This window comes from Cetorhinus maximus, chromosome 21, assembly GCF_964194155.1.
Source record: "Cetorhinus maximus chromosome 21, sCetMax3.hap1.1, whole genome shotgun sequence".
Taxonomy (NCBI): domain Eukaryota; kingdom Metazoa; phylum Chordata; class Chondrichthyes; order Lamniformes; family Cetorhinidae; genus Cetorhinus; species Cetorhinus maximus.
In genome coordinates, this window is record NC_135899.1 from 75,290,925 (window position 1) to 75,310,987 (window position 20,063).

General features: G+C 43.0%; 2 protein-coding genes across 3 annotated transcripts in view; both read right to left on the reverse strand.

Annotated features, from left to right (window-relative positions):
• Positions 1–17,074, reverse strand: part of tcea3 (transcription elongation factor A (SII), 3) — a 30,133-nt gene extending 13,059 nt beyond the window's left edge. The window contains exons 1-6 of one of the 2 annotated variants that reach the window (XM_078567166.1): positions 16,834–17,074; positions 15,777–15,839; positions 12,391–12,496; positions 8,048–8,171; positions 4,217–4,303; positions 1,397–1,474 (exon numbers count right to left, since the gene is read on the reverse strand). In XM_078567166.1, the coding sequence (XP_078423292.1) occupies positions 1,397–1,474; positions 4,217–4,303; positions 8,048–8,171; positions 12,391–12,496; positions 15,777–15,839; positions 16,834–16,902 (527 nt within the window). In that variant the 5' untranslated portion in view covers positions 16,903–17,074. The remainder of the gene's footprint in view (positions 1–1,396; positions 1,475–4,216; positions 4,304–8,047; positions 8,172–12,390; positions 12,497–15,776; positions 15,840–16,833) is intronic. The other variant, XM_078567167.1, reaches the window with a different exon arrangement.
• LOC144696002 (arf-GAP with SH3 domain, ANK repeat and PH domain-containing protein 2-like) overlaps positions 1–20,063 on the reverse strand; it is a 158,936-nt gene that overhangs the window by 33,361 nt on the left and 105,512 nt on the right. The window lies entirely within an intron of this gene.

Below are 20,063 nucleotides of genomic sequence, written 5' to 3' on the forward strand. Positions count from 1 at the left end.
CTGGGGTTTATTTTTGTGTTCCATACCCAACAGTCCTTAATATAATTGTCTGGTGATGTCGTGCAAGTGGGATCACATTTCTAAAGCCACTGAACAGATGATCTTCTAGTCCTCCTTGAGTAATGCTTTTTTACGAGTCAACCTTTGCCAAACTTTCAAAACTAGTGATTTAAATGGTTTGAATTGGAATGGCAGAGCAGGCTTGAATGGCTGAATGGCCTCCTCCTGTTCCTATGATAACGATATAGCTACCTTAAGCTCTCCTGATGGCTCCTCATTGGGAGGGTCCAGGGGGTTCGAATGCATGTGAAATGATGCCACACAGACCAAAAGGGTTCCATATTTAGTTTAGAATTTGTTCACTTCAGCCAGGCATGAGCTAGGGGCACCACTGCCTTTGTAATTCTTTTGTGCATTTATTACTTCCTTCTCCTCGCCATTGACAGCCATACCTCACGCTCCCATGAAGCATTTTGGAACAGGTTATTATAATTAAAGGTGCTATCCAAGTTGTTGTTGGATGTGAAGCACTTTAGAATGGCTCCAAGAAATCTAATAAGGCACTATATAAATAGACATCTCCCTTTCTTTCTCAAGAGGTGTTTGGCTAGGAATCAAGATATCAAAGTCCAGGACTCCTACTGACAGCTCAAGTGAGGATAAGATCAGGCTCAAATGTTCCCCATCAAGGCTCCCTTTCTAAGTTCACATTTACAGAACAGTCAGAGGAGTTGTAATTGTCCATGGAAACCTACCCCAACATAAGTTAGTGCCATCAGAATAGATTGGGGGTGGGGAGAGGAGTAGGAGCTACTCGTGCATGCAAAGTGCCAACAAATCTTGGCAACGAGACGTTAAATTAACGAGCAGACTTTTTCCCCCACAGACATTAATCAATTTGTTTTCTATTTACATGTACAGGCCGTATGCTGGGAGAAGCAGAGCTAGTTAGCATTGAGATGTGTCAGCAACAAAACTTTGTTGAATAGTCAGAATCCTTGAATAAAGTCAAGAAACAGACTATTAATGTCACTTGAATGGAGAACACATCACAGAAAGACTGCAGCTCAGCAATACGGCAGGGAATAAAACTTTTTAATTGCCCACAACTTCAATTAGTTTATATATTTTAAAACACACCATTCTGCAATAGTTTAAAAGAATACCCATGTTAGGAAAAAAAAGCTTTTGAATTTTTTGCTCTCCCTGCATTAGGAAGAATAAAAGCCAACACATCACGATCGTCTCGACGAATGTCATACATAATTCAAGTCTTGGTGCATTTTGACGAGGTTTGCATCTTCCTGCTATTCCTTCATTAAAGAGAATAGAAGCTTGCCAGATAATTCTTTAGAAGGTCTTTTCCCCTTTCATAAAGAAATAGAGCTTGTCCTACCTCTCTTCGGCATCTGTGGAGTTCTTCCTGGACTTAGGTGAAAGAGTCATTGGCGACAGAGAGCTTGAGGAGTGTCTCCTGCAAAGAATCAGAACCATTTCATAAAACTCTCAAGGAGTACAAATAAGGCAGTAGTTATCCAGCCACTTGTGCATCAATAACAGCTTACTCTTCAGAGCAGCAGTATAACTCCAGAACTAATCTTGTTTTTCTGGTATTGTTCCAAAAGTTCCGGTTAAACATCAGGATGGGGGATGACATCCGCTTCCACAGCTTAGCAACAAGCCGCTTGCAAACATTGTACATTTCAGACATCTAGAGCCCCTGAATGTTCAGCAAATTTCATTTCTTGCATTTATGAATTTTGCATGGTATTTACTCATATTGCCTGCCAATGGTGTAATTATGCACAAAGCTGTCTAGAATATGCCCCAAATCAGAAACTTCCCTTGGAATCTGAAAACAGTGTAACACTAGTCTATGTAACTGCTGCATGCGTATTTTGGAAATAGCTAGATACTGTAAGGGGACGATGGGAGGATTCATGTTTTGAAGAGACAACTTAAAATGAGCTAAAGGGTCTTCTTCATCCAAAGCTAGCTAAGATTGCGCGGTTAAAGTCTAACTTACTCTAATGGGTCAATTATAAAAAGAATTCTTCTCCAGCCAGAAAATAGAGTTAAATGGCAGCCTCCAATATTGACAACAATATTAAACCCAAGCACTTAAAAAAAACCATTTCAACTCCCCATTCTCACTCTTTCATTATTAAACTTTATTTGCTCCGAGTATTACCCAATACACAACTGGGTAAACACAGTGAAAGGAGCATGGTTGAAGAAAGAGCTATGTCTTGTTCAATATGTTTCGTTGTTGGGAGAGTAAACCAATGAATACTCACATGTTCAATTGGTTTTACTTAATTAAAAATTCTTCAATGCCTTGTCTTGTCCTACCACAAAGGCAGAAGCATCTTTGCAAACAAACAACCTTTGGTATGTTGAGGGTCAGCTCTAAAAGCCATTTTTTGAGCTATTTAAATGATACAAGTCTGAAGATCATAGAATGTTCCACCATAGGAAGAAACCAATCAATCCATCATGCATGTGTCAGCTCCTTGGTCGAGCTGTTCAATTAGTCTCACTGCCCCTGCTGTTTCCCCATAGCCCTAAAGTTTTCCCATCAAGTACTTATCCAATTCCCTTTTGAAAGTTACTTTTGAATCTGCTTCCACCAGACTTTTGAGGCAGTGCATTCCAGATCATAACAATTCTGTGCCGAAAGAAACATTTCTTCAAGTACCGCTTGGTCCTTTGCCACTCACCCGAAATCCATGACCTCTGGTTGCCAACCCTTCTGCCACTGGAAAGTGTCTTCCTGTTTGTTCCATCAAAACAAATTCTGATTTTGAACACCTCTATCAAATCTCATCTTAACCTTCTCTGTTCTAAGGAGAAGAGCCCAGCTTCTCCAGTCTCTGTACATAACTGAAGTCCCTCATCCCTGATAGCATTCCAATAAATCTTCTCTACACCCTCTCTAAGGCCTTGACATCCTTCCTATAATGGGTGCTCACAACTGGCCACCATACTCCAACAGAGACCTAACCAGTTAGCATGACATCCTTGGGCTTTGTGCACACAAGAGATAGGAGCAGGAGGGCCAAAGCACCCATCAAGCCTGCTCCACCATTCAATATGACTATGGCTGATCTTGGGCTTCAACTCCACTTTCCGCCTGCTTCCCATATCCCTTGATTCCCTGAGACACCAAAAATCTGTCTATCTCAGCCTTAAATATATTCAATAATGGAGCATCTACAACCCTCTCAGGTAGCGAATTCATAAGATTCACAACCCTTGGAGTGAAGTACATGCCTGACGCCAACTGGCATGGAAAATCCCGGCCATGATGTGGCACTTTGTAAATACCTTGCAAAAGTCCATACACACAACTTAAACTGCACTACCTTTTTCAGCTCTGTTACTCCATCAAAGAACTCAATCAAGTTAGTCAAGCAGGATTTACCTTCAACAAATCTGTACTAATGCCACAATCTCAATCAGTAATTAGCTGTTTCTTCATTACGTACAGTAACACACTTCTTGCCCTTCGAGGAAACGCAGTTCTCCAGGAGAATTCTACGCAGCATCGCATTTCCATGACCAAGAGCCAGCTGAAGTGTCAGTGAAATTCCTATGGAATTGATTAACTTGTATGTCCTTATAAACCCTTAAAAGGGCCAGTAAGCCACTCACTTGCCCTACCTAAATTTTACACAATAAAAATTATTTTGCATTCGCAAAAAAAACATTCTTCCTGGGAACCACTGCCAGCCACTGATCATTCTCTTCTACAGCTGAATCCAAATCAACTTCATATGTGGAGGGGATATAATCTTATCATTCAAGCCAGGCCATTTAGAAGTGAAATCAGAAAGTGCTTTCTGGTACTAGAAAGGGTACTAGAAATCTAGAAGTCTCTCTTCCCAAAAAGCTGTAGATTCTGTTGGTCAACTGAAATTTTCAAGACTGAGATTGATAGGATTTTATGAGGCAACAATTTCAATTGATATAGAGCAAAGATTGGTAAATGGAGTTAAGATATAGATGGTCCTTGGTCTTGACTAGTCAAACTATTGCTTAACTAGTTTTTGGGACTAGAGTGGTTGAATGGCCTGGTCCTGTTCCTACACGTTTAATGCATTAAACAGGATGGCAATGAGGAGATTAACTATCTCAGTCGTCATAGGATGCCAATTGTTTTTGGATGGGTTAACTCATCTGCAGGACAGTAAAGGGCTAATGATCATTATCTCACCTGCGGCGGTGCTGCTTTCCATTGGTGGAGTTCTTCCTGGACATGGGCGAGGCTGTTGGTGAGGACTTGGAGCTGAACATATCATGCCTAGAAATCAAATCAGAACTATTGGTGGGAACGCTCTATTCAAAGAACTCTCAGTCACATTACAATACCAGAGACAATCTGTGAATGTCTGAATTATGAAGTAAAAGCTAACACCCCAACTCAAACAACAGTGGCAGAAAGAAGGCAGGACAGGCCATTACCGCAGAAACAACCATGGCAACAACAGCTGGAGGGTCATCTCCTAACATAGCCATGTGGTTAAAAAAGAGATTACAATTACACAGAACCATTCATGTTCTCAGGACGTCTCAATGTATTTTACAGCCAATGAATTAGCTTTGAATTATAACCGTTGTTGTAATGTGGGAAAGCCAGCAGATAATTGACACACAGCAAGCTTCCACAAACAGCAAAGAGTTAAAGATCAAATAACCTGTTTTTAGCAATAGATAGGGGGATAGATATTGGCACAAGACCCTGTGTTGAACTCCACTGCTCCTCTTCGAAACACTGGATCTTTGATATCCACCTGAGACTGCAGGTGGAGTCTCAGTTTAATGTTTCATTGGTAAGAAAGGCCATCTCCATCCCAAGAGACACCACTGACACCCAACAGCCAGCCACCTCCCACCTCGGCAGTCACCTAGAAGAACAGGAGAATATGCCCAAGGTGACTCAACAGGGTTCATTTTCTGATCTCTCGCTACTGTGGGGACCCTAGCCTATCAGGTGTACATTTTGAAAGTTCATGAGCTTTGCATGATTTTCCCACAATTAATTTAAATTAATTCCACATCCAGCTCTGCACTTCTCCAAAGCCATTAAGAAAAGTAGGGCCAACAGTATAACTGAACACTGCCAGTTCATATTGCTCTAAATCTGGTACCAGGATCAACCAACAACTTACACTTGTATAACAATAGTAAAATGTCTCAAATCACTTCATAGAAGGTTATCAAACACAACAGAATAAGCGGTCACAGTCTCAGGGTACAGGATAGGCCATTTAGGACTGAGATGAGGAGAAACTGCTTCATTCAGAGGGTGGTGGACCTGTGGAATTCTCTACCACAGAGGGGCTGTGGAGGCCAAGTCACTGAATATACTTAAGGAGGAAACAGATAGATTTCTGGACTCTAAAGGCGTCAAGGAGTATGGGGAGAGCGTGGGAGTATGGCGTTGAGATAGAGGGTCAGCCATGATCATATTGAATGGCAGAGCAGGCTCGAAGGGCCAAATGTCCTACTCCTGCTCCTATTTTCTATGTTTCTATGTTTCTAATTTGACTACATGAGGAATTTGAGCTACATAAGGAAACTATGGTGACCAAAAGCTTGGGAAAAGAGGTGGGTTTTAAGGACTGTCTTAAAGGAGGAGAGAACGATAAAGCAGTGGAGAAGTTTAGGGAGAGAATTCCAGACCTTAGGGCCTAAACTAAGATGGATAGATTTTTGGGAACGAATGGACTCAAGGGATATGGGGATAGGGAGGGTAAGTGTAGAAGTTCGACCATAATTTTATTGATCAGCAAAGCAGGGTGAAGAGGTGGGGTAGCCCACTCCTGCTGCTATTTCTTATGTAGACAGATGGCAGTACAATAATTGCGTTACCATAGATTCCAGCATATAAATCGACCCGGCTTATAAGATGACCCCATTTTTCTGGCCCCAAGGATCATGCTTGTGCAAATACTCGGCATATAAGTCGACCCCTCCTTTTCAGCCACGTCATGCTACTACTCGCAGAAGTAGTCAGCCTCAATTTTTCACCCCACAAATGTATGTTTTAATTAACTTATAACTAGGCGCAGGGGATAAAGCAGGTGTTACGGGCTGCGTTGCGAAGTTGCGCGGGAGTTTAAGACACACCCAGAGAGTGCAAACAACAAAGAGAAATGAGACTTCCAACAAAACGAGTGAAGTATGAAGCTGATTTCAAGCTAAAAGTCATAACATGTGCTCACTCATCAGATAACTGTGCTGCAGCGAGGGAATTCCGTGTCACTGGAGCGAGAATGGAAAAAGGAATCCACCCTGAAGGAGACGCCCGAAACCAAATGCGCCATGAGAATAGGGACCGGCCACCGGCCTGATCTTGAGATGCATGTATCGGAATGGGCCCTCAAAAATCGCCAGAATTTTTAAATCATTACCAGAAATGCAACCAATATATATGCACTTCAGTGAGCCAAATCCAAATGCTGAGTCCAGCAAAGATTTCAGAGCAATGGCTATTTTGTGTAGCTGTTTTATGGAACAAAAATATTGTTGCGGCAGGAGACCAAGACAGCTCAAAACCTAGCAAAAGACCTCAATGCCAAAATTAACAATTTCCAGCGATTCATCATTAGACAGCCACAAAAACACAAGCATTCATTAAGTCACCTCGGCAATATGGATGAAACATAAATTTCAATATGCTCAGCAATCAAACTATGGAGTGGAAAGATTCAAAAACAGTTCTACTGAAAACCACGAGAGATGAGAAGACATGATTCAAAGTGCTATGAGACTGCATGGCTGACTGAACAAAACTAAAGCTTTGGTAATTTTCAAATGTAAAACCATGCTGAAAACCAAGTTCCCTGCAGGAGTTTTTGTGCATGTCAATGACAACAGTTGGATGGATAAGAGTGGGGTGAAGTTGTGGGTCAATAATGTGTGGAATAGGTATCCCAATGACTTATGCAAAGAACAGAGCGTATTAATGTGGGACATGTTCAGATCCCATATAACTGATGAAATCAAGAGGCACCTGCAAAGAAATAGCACCCACATTGCAGTCAAACCAGGGAGTGTAAAATTCGTAGTTCAACTTTTGGATGTGTGCCTCAACAAACCATTTAAGGATCATGTATGTGGCAATTGAAATAGGTGGATGGCTAATGGAGAAAACACCTTCCCAAAGAGTGGCATGTGCGTGCTACCCTGCTTGATGTTTTGTGTGGTTTTGTCACCTAATCGTGGAATAGTCATAGTGCACAAAGTATCATCAGGTTGTTCAAAAAGTGTGGACTATCCAATTCAATGGATGGAGAGGAAGATGGTTTGTTGTGGAGGGATGGTTATGAAACCAAAAGTACCACATTTGATCCAGAGTGGGGTCTTTACATTGATGCCATGGCCTAAGTGACTCAGAATGAATTCAATGAACTCTGCATTAGATGCCAAAGACAATGAATTTGATAGGTCTTAAAATGCTTTGATTGTGTTTAAAGGTATATTTGTAGAATTACTTAGTTCAATAAACCATTCCACATTAACTTATTACTAATTACTGGTGTTTTTTCTCCCCACACATTTCAAAATGGCAAGCACCCACACATTTTATACTTGGCATACAAGTTGACCCCCACCCCCGTTTTGAGGCTTCAAAGGTTGACAATAGGCCACAATCTACAGTAAATGACATTAAAAGTATATAGTGCAGGAAAATCATTTTCGTTTTAGTGCTCCAGCCCACGCATCTGGGGAAACCATTTATTTAAGAGCATATTCATGACACTCAGAATTTATAGCAGCAAGCACATGTCCAACTGCCTTTCCAAAGTTCTTGTTGAATCTGATACTTTCAGTTGGTGCATTCCAAGTCGTAATAACCCATTGCGTGAAAAATAATTCTCAATTCCACTCTGATCTTTTTGACAATTATATTAAATCTATGACTTCTCGTTACTGGTGTACCTGTCATTGTCCGAATGGCCTACTCCTGCTCCTATTTTCTATGTTTCTATTGTTACTTTATCATGACAATACAGTGCAGGATGATAGCCTGTCCCTTTACCTCTCCACATATTTCTCTTTTGAATGTTTCTGGGGTGCTGGGGACACTGTTGGTGACGTATCTTTCTTCTCATCCTCTTTCCCTGCTGTTTTCTCAGTCTTGTGAACAATTGGAATTTCTGAGGCTGAAAGAAAAAGTATTGAGATACCTTTTTAATGCCTTCTTGGTGTTTACAGTGAGTCCACATGTAATCAATAGAACCAGGTATATTAGTGAGAAGCAAAGTTAAGACTAAAATAACCTCACCTCATCACCTCACCTCATCTCCTCTGGAGATCTTCCTCCCACAGCTTCCAACATGATAGTCGCCCAACCTCGGATGGCCCGCTTCTACCTCCTACCCAAAATCCACAAACAGGACTGTCCCGGCAGACCGATCGTGTCAGCCTATTCCTGCCCCACGGAACTCATTTCTCGTTATCTGGACTCCCTTCTCTCTCCCCTTGTCCAGTCCCTTCCCACCTACATCCGTGATTCCTCTGACACCTTATGTCACATCAACAATTTCCAGTTCCCTGGCCCCAACCGCCTCCTCTTCACCATGGACGTCCAATCCCTCTACACCTCCATCCCCCACCAGGATGGTCTGAAGGCTGTCAGCTTCTTCCTCGAATAGAGGCCCGAACAATCCCCATCCACCACTGCTCTCCGCCTTCTGGCTGAACTTGTTCTCACACTGAACAATTTCTCCTTTAACTCCTCTCACTTCCTCCAAATAAAAGGTGTGGCTATGGGTACCCGCATGGGCCCCAGCTATGCCTGTCTCTTTATGGGGTATGTGGAACATTCCTTGTTCCAGTCCTACTCTGGCTCCCTCCCACAACCCATTCTCCGGTACATCGATGATTACTTCGGTGCTGCTTCATGCTCTCGTCGGGACCTGGAAAAATTTATTAATTTTGCTTCCAATCTCCACCCCTCCATCATTTTCACATGGTCCATCTCTGACACTTCCCTTCCCTTCCTTGATCTCTCTGTCTCAATTTCTGGTGATAGACTGTCCACCAATATCCATTACAAGCCTACTGACTCCCACAGCTACCTCGACTACAGCTCCTCACACCCTGCTTCCTGTAAGGACTCCATCCCATTCTCTCAGTTCCTTCGCCTCCGTCGCATCTGTTCTGACGATGCTACCTTCAAAAACAGTTCCTCTGACATGTCCTCCTTCTTCCTTAACCGAGGTTTTCCACCCACGGTAGTTGACAGGGCCCTCAACCGTGTCTGGCCCATCTCCCGCGCATCCGCCCTCACGCCTTCTCCTCCCTCCCAGAAACATGATAGGGTCCCCCTTGTCCTCACTTATCATCCCACCAGCCTCCGCATTCAAAGGATCATCCTCCGCCATTTCCACCAACTCCAGCATGATGCCACCACCAAACACATCTTCCCTTCACCCCCCCTGGCAGCATTCCGTAGGGATCGTTCCCTCCATGACACCCTGGTCTACTCCTCCATCACCCCCTACTCCTCAACCCCCACCTACAGCACCTCCCCGTGCATATGCAAAATATGCAACACCTGCCCCTTCACTTCCTCTCTCCTCACCGTCCAAGGGCCCACACACTCCTTTCAAGTGAAGCAGCATTTCACTTGCATTTCCCCCAACTTAGTCTACTGCATTCGTTGCTCCCAATGCAGTTTCCTCTACATTGGAGAGACCAAACGCAGACTGGGCGACCGCTTTGCAGAACACCTTCGGTTAGTCCGCAAGAATGACCCAGACCTCCCTGTCGCTTGCCATTTTAACACTCCACTCTGCTCTCTTGCCCACATGTCTGTCCTTGGCTTGCTGCATTGTTCCAGTGAAGTTCAACGCAAACTGGAGGAACAGCACCTCATCTTCCGACTCGGCACTTTACAGCCTTCCGGACTGAATATTGAGTTCAACAACTTCAGATCTTCCACTCCCTCCTCCATCCCCACCCCCTTTCCGTTTCTTCCCCCTCCCTTTTGTGTTTTTCCAATAATTTATATAGATTTTTCTTTTCCCATCAATTTCCATTATTTTTAAATCTATACCTTTTATGCCCTTTTAGTCTTATTTCACCCCACCCCCACTAGAGCTATCTGTACCTTGCGTGTCCTGCAATCCATTCTTAATTAGCACATTCTTTTAGATAATATCACCACCTTAAACACCTCTTTGTACTTTTGTCTGTGACAACTTTTGGTTATCTGCTCCTATCACTGCTTGCTTGTCCCTACAACCACCCCCCACCCCCCACCCCACACTTCTCCCCCCTCCCCCCCCCCACCTTAAACCGCTTATATTTCACCCCTCTCCTATTTTTACTTAGTTCTGTTGAAGGGTCATGAGGACTCGAAACGTCAACTTTGTTCTTCTCCGCCGATGCTGCCAGACCTGCTGAGTTTTTCCAGGTATTTCTGTTTTTGTTTCAAAGTTAAGACCAACTAGAGGTGCTCCCTATAATCAGTTGATGAATATAAAGTCTTTTCATATATAAGCTATAGTAACATGTTTGCAAGGGAGAGGCTCCAGAATTGTATTGAAGAGCCATGTGGTGCGCACAGCCTGCAACCTCATTATGACAATTGACATTGCAAAATGTTGACAGAAAAAATGTGACCAAAAACCATGACAATAGGAAGTGACACTTCTGGTGAGGAGGCATACAATTACTGAAAGTTATAATTTTTTTGAATGATCTGTTCAATGAGGGATGTGAAGGCAAAAGCATTTGGAACATTCAAATTGCATACGTAGGAATAGGAGAAAGCCAATTAGCCCACAAGCATGTCCTTCCATTCAATTAGATCATCGCTGATCCATGTCTTAACCTCATCAACACACTTTGGTTCCATAATTCTTAATTTCCTTGCCTAACAAAAATCCATCAAACTCAATTTTGAAATTTCCCATTGACCCCCAGCCTCAACAGCTTTTTGGGAAGTGAAGAACTGTTCCAGATTTCTACTAATCTGGTGTATAAAGGAACGCTCTGTGATATCACTCCCCAGCTCTAATTTTAAGGTTTCTCCCCCTTGCTCTGGACACACACCCCCACCCCCAACCCAGCCAGAAGAAAGTTTCTCACTATTTACCCTGTTAACTTCTTTAATCATTTTAAACACGTCAATTAGATCACCCAATAATATTCTATAGAATGGCAACGAGGATGGGCTGGCCTTGCCAATGACGCTCACATCCCAGGAATGAATTTTTTAAAAACTCAAGAAACTACAAGCTCAGTCTATGCAACCTGTCCTCATAATTTAATCCTTTTACAATAATGAACTTTCAGGGAACGTGGGATGTTATCTCAAAAAAATGAGAACTTGCATTTATACATAGCATCTGGTTATATCTCTCAGAAACATCTTTATATACAATAAACGATTTTAATCCGCATCTGTTGTTTTTGCAGGCAAACATGGTAGCTATTTTTCACACAGCGAGGGAGGAGTGTTGGCCAGGTCGCTGGAAAAGCTGTCTGCATTTCTTTGATTAATGCCATGACATCTTCAACATCCACCTGAACTCACAAGAATGGACTTTGGCTTAATTTTTCATCAAACAATTCAAAATTCCCTCAGTAAAGCTTTCAACTAGCATGGGAGTCATTGTCACATCATGGTTAGTGGGACCTTGCTGCATGAAAAATTGGCAGCTTCATTTCCTACATTACAATGAAGACTACACCTCAAAACCACTTCATTGGCTGTAAAGCACTCTGGGACATCCTGAAGTTGTACTTTTGAGCTGTAGTCACTGCTGGAATGTAAGATACCCAGCAGACAATTTGCCCACAAATAACAATATGATAGATAATGAGCAGGTAATCTCTTTTAGTGGTTAGTTGAGGGGTAAATATTAACCAGGACAACAGGAAGAATTCCTCTGCTCATTTTCAAAATAGTGCCATCGGGGTCTTTTATGTCACCCAAGAGGGTTTGACAACTCATCCAAAATATAACATCTTCAACCGTGCAACACTCCCTCCATACTGCACTGGAGTACCAGCCTAGATTTTGTACGCTGCAATGGGGCTTGAGCCTACTACCTCGTAACTCAGATGCAACAGTGTTACTTACTGAGCCATAGCTTGGAGACCCCTTCATGGGTCTTTATTAAATCCTCACACGTCAGGTGATTAAACGTGAGGTTGACATATATTACTGTGTACATTGTTATTTGAGTTGAAGATTAATGCTTCTTCAATAATAAATGAAGTGAATTATCAAATGTGTTGTACAAACATGGGTAATGGACATATGACATTCCCAACATGGATTTGTAGCTTTCAGGGACTGCCTTACTTTTGTAGATAACATACACTTATAACAGTTAGGTTCCTGCATGGAATATGGCTTTGCCTTACCGAGAAGCTTCTTCCAGTTTTTGATGAGGATTTTAGCTAGCGTGATGACTTCTTCATCTGTGCTGTGCTTACGCATTGCATTTACGGACATCCCGATTCTTGTACTCTAGTCAAAGATAAAGAGGGAGGTCTAACTCAATTGGGACGACTCAATTATTCCGCAGCTGACACACAGGAATTTCACTGACATTGTAGTAAGTAGCAGATACAATCGCAGCAAGTTAGATTAAAATCAAAGTTCTAACCAGGTTCAGCAAACCAACCGGATGTAGTTTTGTTCACTGTGCAAACAGCACCAGAACCTTTACACATGCATGATAGGGTTACCAACTCACACTAAACATATTCTTGGAGGTTTCATCACATGACCTCCCACCTAGAGAAAAAGCCTTCTCTATCCCAAAAATTTCCAAAAAAATGTTTCTAACTAGTGAAGTATTAATAGAAAAATTGAGAAAAAAATATTTTTAATGCTCCTATCATTTTTTACCTTGGGCTTGCTTTCAGCAATTGAAAATTCAATTCCTGAAAACTCCAGGGTAATCCTAGAGGGGCAGGAACACTAATACGAGGATATGTATGGTATTGTTCTTGGGATTTAGCCAACAGGGTTGCATTTATTATCCATCTGTAAGAATTCAGAGTCAGATGCAGGCCACCTCAGCAAATATCTTGTTGTGAAGCCAGGCAATGGCTGGAAACCAGATCAGAACAGCAGGCCATCTCAGCAGAGCCCAAAGGGCTCTCCTTCCAGGTGCACACTGGTACATATCACTGGTACATATTCCTGCATTGATGATGTGGGTGCAGATTTCATGAGCAAAGAATCATTTCAGTCTGGCTGCAGAAGGATCCCTTTCATCCACGAATTTGAGCTTTACTGGGCCAAGTCTGTAAAGCTTTTGTCTTGCAGCATACTGTTCACCATACTAACCTCTGCCAATTCATTTCCACCCGGCATCAACCCTTCATTCTTTGCAATTGAAAGTTGCTTTGGAGTGGTGGGTGGGGGAGAATGAGGTACAGGTGCAGTTGCCTTCATTAAGACCCAAAGACTGGGAAACTTTGCAACTTATTTGCATCCTGTCTCAGCTCGGGTTTACGAAAGCTCATTCAGGTTAAAGGTTCCTTTGCACTGTCCCAGTGACGACCAACTTTACTCTCAGCCTCACAAGTGCAGCTTTCCCCTGCACCTACTGGGAATCTTCCCATTGTCTACAATAGTCCTTGTTGGGATTGTTCACTATGTTAAATTGTGAACAGTTTTTTTTCTTATTGTGAATTAAAGCTCAAGCTTATTTCAAAGCAATGCACCCAGTACAAGAAAAGTGTTTAGCCAAACAGTTTTTGGCAGAATTGCAAGTTCTGCAGCCTCCAAAGTGGGAGCTGAACATATGTTAGCAATATGGACTGGGACCTGGTTCAAGAGCTCAATTTAACTGTTTCCATCTTTACAATATACATGGCTTTGAACATTATTGTATACTCCCCTACACACTCCCTACCTCCAAAGACCCAGAAGATTCACTGATCTCAGCCAACATGCTGTAGAAAATTGAGTTGGGTTTGATAAATGTAGCTGATCTTTCACTGGTTATTGATATAGAATAAATAATATTTTTGGAAGGGTTCCGGAAAGGGAAGGGAGCAGTCAAATGTAGAGCTGGAACCTGGATGTAGTGTAGTATAGTAACCCTCCACCACCCCTCGCCCCAAGTGCTAGTGCATTACACAAGAGAATACACCTAGCATTTCCATACATTACAACAGTGACTACTAACTGGGTGGCTCCTTGTCAGCCAGCAGGGATACAATGGGCCAAATGGCCTTCTTCCCAGCTGTAAATTTCTTTGATTCCATAAACTCAAAATAGCTGATTGGCTGTGAAATGAAGGATCCTGAGGACTTGGAAAGCCATTATGTTGAGTGTGTGCTGGAATGCCAGGAATCCAACTCAATTGAATTTTGCATACTGCCTACTGGTACAGTTCATCTTTATTAAAGTGCCTGCAGAAAATGGCATTGAAATCTAGATAAATCTGTGCCACAACCTTGAGTTTCATGTTGCTCGTCTTTGAAGCCTCGTTCAAGCAAGCGTGGCCGTCCTTTGCCTACACTTAGCCCTTTCCCACTATCCAATATCTGCTCTGCTTTCAAAAAGGAACCTAGACCAGTGCTTGAGAAAAAAGAGAGTACAAAAACATTCTGAAACACTGAGATGAGGTAGGCGGAATGGAAGAAGACAGGTGTAGAGTATAAACAGCAGCACAGACCAGATGATCCGAATTGTCTGTCTGTATATTTTATGTAATGGTGATGGAGGGCTGTACAATTGAGCAATGGCAATGATTGGTCCTCATTTGCTCACTGTGGGGGTGGGGAAGGGGAAAATGAGAGCATATTCAGTCTTATATGCTCTCAGGGAATGGTCTGATCCTGTCTTCCTCTGAAGGTTGCATATTTCCCAGCAGTGAGTCAGAATCAGAAGCAAGGTCACTGTTTCCTCTTTCTCCCCATAGCCCAGGGCACCAAGACTAACGCAGCACCTCCTGCTGCCATCCCAGGAATTACACCTGGAAATGGCCCGAAAAGTGGCTTTCGTTCCACACTGGCTAGCTTTTAGTCACTGAGCCACCAGGAGGAGACGCTACCTCCACAAAAGTATTGAGCAACAATAACAACAACAACTTGCATTTATAAAGTGCTTTTAAGGTAATAAAATGTCCCAAGACACATCATAGGAGCATTATCAAACAAAATTTTGACACCGAGCCATGTAAGATGATTATTAGGACAGATGGCCAAAACTTTGGTGAAACAGCTTGGTTTTAGGGTGTGAATTAAAGGAGGAGAGAGAGGCAGAGAGGTTTAGAGAGGGAATTCCAGGGCTCAGGGTCCAGGCAGCTGATGACACGGCTGCCAATGGTGAAGCAACAAAAACTGGAGATACATGAGAGGCCAGAATTGGAAGGACGCAGGAGTTTGTAGGACTGCAGTGGGTTACGGAGATAGGGAGGCAGCGAAGCCATGGAGGGATTTGGAAACAAGAATGAGAATTTTAAAATCGAAGCATTGCCAAAGCGGGAGTCAATGTGGGTCAGTGAATGGAGGGATGATGGGTGAAGGGGACTTGCATGCGAATTAGCAAATGGACAGCAGAGTTTTTTTTTAAAAATGTGCACAAGATTGCAAAGAATACAAGGTGCAGTCGGCCAGGAGAGCACTGAAATAGTCGTGGTTGGAGGGAACAATGCTCAGATGAGGGTTTCAGCAGCTGATGAGCTGAGGCAGGAGCGGATTTAGGTAATTGTTGCAGAGTTGGCCCAAGGCATTTCCCAGAGGAACAAAGGGCACGGCCAGTTGGCAGTTTCTATCTAGTAAATTACCTGCAGCAACTTCAGAGTCATCTTCACATCTCTGAGTTCCTGGAGCAGATCGAGAACACCATCCTATTCAGATAAAAACAAAATCAGAACTTTTTTTTAAAAATTATAAAACTCTGGAAGGCTTTGGTCATTCTTCCATGAACACAATTGCTCATTCGTCCTCAATGTTGGGAATCTACAATATGTTGAAAGTCGCACAATGGAGATAGTACATCAAATTTTAAACTTGTGTCTCTTATTCATTGTAAGTTGCCACATCCGCTATCTCACAAACCTTGCCCCCCCCCACCGCTGTGCAAGAGTTTGGATGACAGCAGCAGGCCATTCAGCCCATCGAGTGCTGGGTCTTGGAAAGGGCTACCCAATTAGTCCCAGTATCCCTCTCCAATCCCCACAGCCCTGTCAAATTTTTCATTTTCAGGTATTTATCCAATTCTCCTTGGAAACAGTGAATGTGCTCCCACCACCCTTTCAGACAGTGCACTCCACACCAGAACAACCCCCCTGGGGGTGGGGGGGGAGAGCAGGGGAAGTTGGTCTGGAAAGAGAATGGCACTCCTAGGGTTAATTGCTTCGATCTAATAATATCCCTGCTTGAGTCACAAGGCGGCGTTCGTACATTTGGCAAGCTGCGGTGTCACTCTCAGTTTCGTTTACCTTTTTAAAATAAAAATGAAAATCCCAGGCTCGAATCTGACGTTTCGTTTCAAACCCCCACGCCGCCCCGGAGGGCGTCACCCGCCAGGCGGCACGGAACGATCCCATTAACCGAGTAATTTGGGAGACTGCGGCTACAGCCCAAACCACCTGCTCGACAAAAATCGATTGAGGCGTTGCAGAAAAGTTGTGTAAACTTTCACCCCCACCCCGCCCGGCGACCAAGTCGAGAAAGTTGCTCCTGCGACACTCAAAGTGACTTTGGGGGCTTTAACTAAGGTTTGTCTGTCGTCAAGACACCAGAAACTAACTCGCCCCGACCCTGAAATGTAGCAATTTCTTGTTAATTTCACGCCGTCGCCTTTTCCACCCACCCCGCCTTATGTTTGATCAGCCTTACCATACTCTTCCTCGATACCATTTTATCCAGCTTTTTTGCAATTCGGACGAGGTTTTCCTCTCTCCCCATGGTGCATAAGTCGGTAAAAAAAAAAGGCACAGAAAGTTCAGCGACGATAAATAAAACGCGAGAGTTCTGGATCAAAACAAAACATTTAAAAAAAAAAGTTTCACCCCAGTTAGTGGTGAAGCTCTCGGGCAGAAGGAGGCGTGTCCCATCACTCGCTGCAAGATCAGTCCCCGAGCGTAAAAAAAATACAGATGGTGTCAAACTTCAACATTACAGGCAGTGCCCAGAATAACTAGGCGAGGGCGAAACCGGGGCAAGAGCTCAGAAAGAGAGGTGTTCAGCTCAACAACAAAAAAATTTGGGGTGGGGGGGGGTAGGGGAATTGGTGTCAGGAAAAAAATATTTCCAAGATTGAATGAAGTTTAGAAAGAATTTTTACACCCAGAAATAAAATTTAATGGGACACTCAGCAACAACAACAACAACAAAAACTTGGATTTATGTAGCCGTTCTTCGCTAGTTACCAAAACCCAGCTGAATAGCGAAGGCCCTTTAGTGGAGGTTACAGTTTTGAAATAAATAAAGAGGTCGAGGTAAATCACGGCTTATGGACCCATAATTTGTGGGTTTTTTTTATTTAAAGAGATCATTGAATTTAAATAGCGCCTTTCAAGACACTCCCAAAGCGCTTTCCAGCTAATGAAGTGCTTTTGAAGTGTGGTCACTGTTGTAATGTGGGGAAACACAGCAGACAGTTGGCGCACACTCCCATAAACAGCACCTTGATAATGACCACTATTTTGATGATGTTGCCGCCTTGAGGGATAAATACTGGCCAGGACACAACTGAGGGAACTCCGCTGCTCTTTCTCGAAGCAGTGCCATGGGGCGGAATCTTATGGCCCCATCGCGGTGGTGCCGGTAAATGCGGCGAGCTGTTCAGAACTCCATTGACTTTGGCAGGACCGGAAGATCCCACTGGCAGGAGGGGCTGTAAAATTCCACTAACGGGATCTTTTACATCCACCTGAGGAGGCAGACAGGGCCTTGCTTTAATGTCTCATCCAAAAGACAACACTTTTGAAAGAGTAGCAGTCCTTCAATGCTGGCTTATTGGCTGACATCTGGTACGCAAGTCTCTCAAGTGGGAGATCCCACAGCACTTTGACTGAGAGACAAGAATGCTCCCCACTGACCCACAGCTGACACCTACCTAAAAGATAATCGTAAAAAAATTGCACCTCAGCATTATCTCTCAATGGTCTCGAGACAATTCATGCTGTGATTTGCTTTGAATAACAGTGAATATCATATAAGTGAATACAGCAGCATTTGCTCAGAGAACCCAGCAACAGGAATGTGCTGAATGACCTGTTTCTCTGTTTTCACTGGTGTTGACCTAGTGCGCAATTTAGGCAAGGACCTCAGGAAAATTCCCTGCTCTTCAAGTAGGCCCATTGCCGGTCTGTTGTTTTAAAATTCATTCTCGAGATGTGGGCTTCACTGGCAAGGTTGGCATTTATTGCCCATTCCTGGTTGCCCTGAGAAGATAGAGGTAGACCTTCTTCCCGGGCGGCTGCAGGAACAGAAGGTCTTACTGGGCCACTTTAGAGAGCAGTTAAGAGTCAACCACTTTGGTGTGGGACTCAAGTTACATGTTGGCCCAGTCTGGTAAAGGCAACAGGTTTCTTCCCCTAAGGGGCATTAGTGAACCAACTGAGGGTTTTTTTTTAACAACATTCCAACAACTCCAAGGTCACTTTTACTGGTAATAGTTTATTTTTATTCCCACATTTGTTTATTTTGTTTTTCACCGCCATCTCCGCTTCCAAAACAAGCAATAAAAAATTTTGTCGAGCAAGCATTGGGGAATTTCCTGAGGGCTTGTCCCATTGCACTGCTATAACTGTGGCAGAAGGGGGCTTTCTGAAGATGTAGTGGTAGTAGGTCAAAGGAATTCCCCACTGCCATTGATGCAATTGATGTTTAACCGTGACTTCCTTATCTGTGTCACTTGTGACAAAAAGCACATGATTTTTCTCCTCGCTAATCCCCAAAACAGTTTGCCAAACTCTTCTATAAGGACAGCACACCTTTAACAAAGACGGTTAAATGCGTGGAAACGTTAGCATGGCTTCACCAGTTGTGTAGTGCTCTTTAAGGAATGTATGACATTAATAAGTCACCCCCATACAAAACAAATATAAAAATTTGAAATGTTGGAAATCAAAAATAAAAATAAATTGCGGAAAAGCTCAGCAGATCGAGCCTCTCAATCTCAGGATGTTCCAGACGGCTTATTTGCAGCCAATTACTTCTTGATCAAAGCAAAATACTGTGAATACCTGAAATCTGAAATAAAAGCAGGAAGTGCTGGAAATACTCAGCAGGTCTGGCAGATCTGCAGAGAGAGAAACAGAGTTAACATTTCGAATCAAATATGACTCTTCTTTGGAATGTCAGTACTTTTTGAAGTTTAGTCACTGCAAATGTAGGGAGCGGCACCTAATCTTGTACAATGATGGGGTCCAACAATGAAGTAAAAGACCAGATTATCTGTTTTTTTAGAAGCGTTATTGATTGAGGGTTAAGTATCAAACTGATCTCATGGGAAAACTCCCTGGATCTTCTTTGAAGTTGTGCCATGGGATCTTTTACATCCACTTGAGACGGCAGGTGGTTGCAAAAATTTAATGTGTCATCGGAAAGATGGCATCTTCAACCGTGTTCAGTGTAGTGCTAAGTACTAGAAAGTCAGCCTAGATTTTGTGCTCAATTATCTGGCGGGGAACTTGAACCCATGCCCTTATGACCAACATTGCCATGGCTGACAGAAGTATCTGAAAGGGGCATTTCCAGCATCCACAGTATTTCACTTTTATTTTAGTGTTTATTTTGCTGTCATATCTCTTCCAGGAATGCCTACTTTGAAGAAGTTCTGTGATTCTCTCCAACAGCTCTGAAGAAGAGTCAAACGGATTCAAAACGTTAACTCTGTTTCTCTCTTCACAGATGCTGCCAGATCTGCTGCGATCTTTCCAGCATTTTCTGTTTTTATTTCAGATTTCCAGCATCCACAGTATTTCGCTTTTATCTTGCAAAAGGGGTCTTGGGGGGGGGAAAATGTTTCCAAATTTCAGATTATAGCACGTGTTAACACATGTCACTGGCCTGAGCTTCCATCAATTTTATAAGATTTAAATCTTGAATCCAAGCACCCT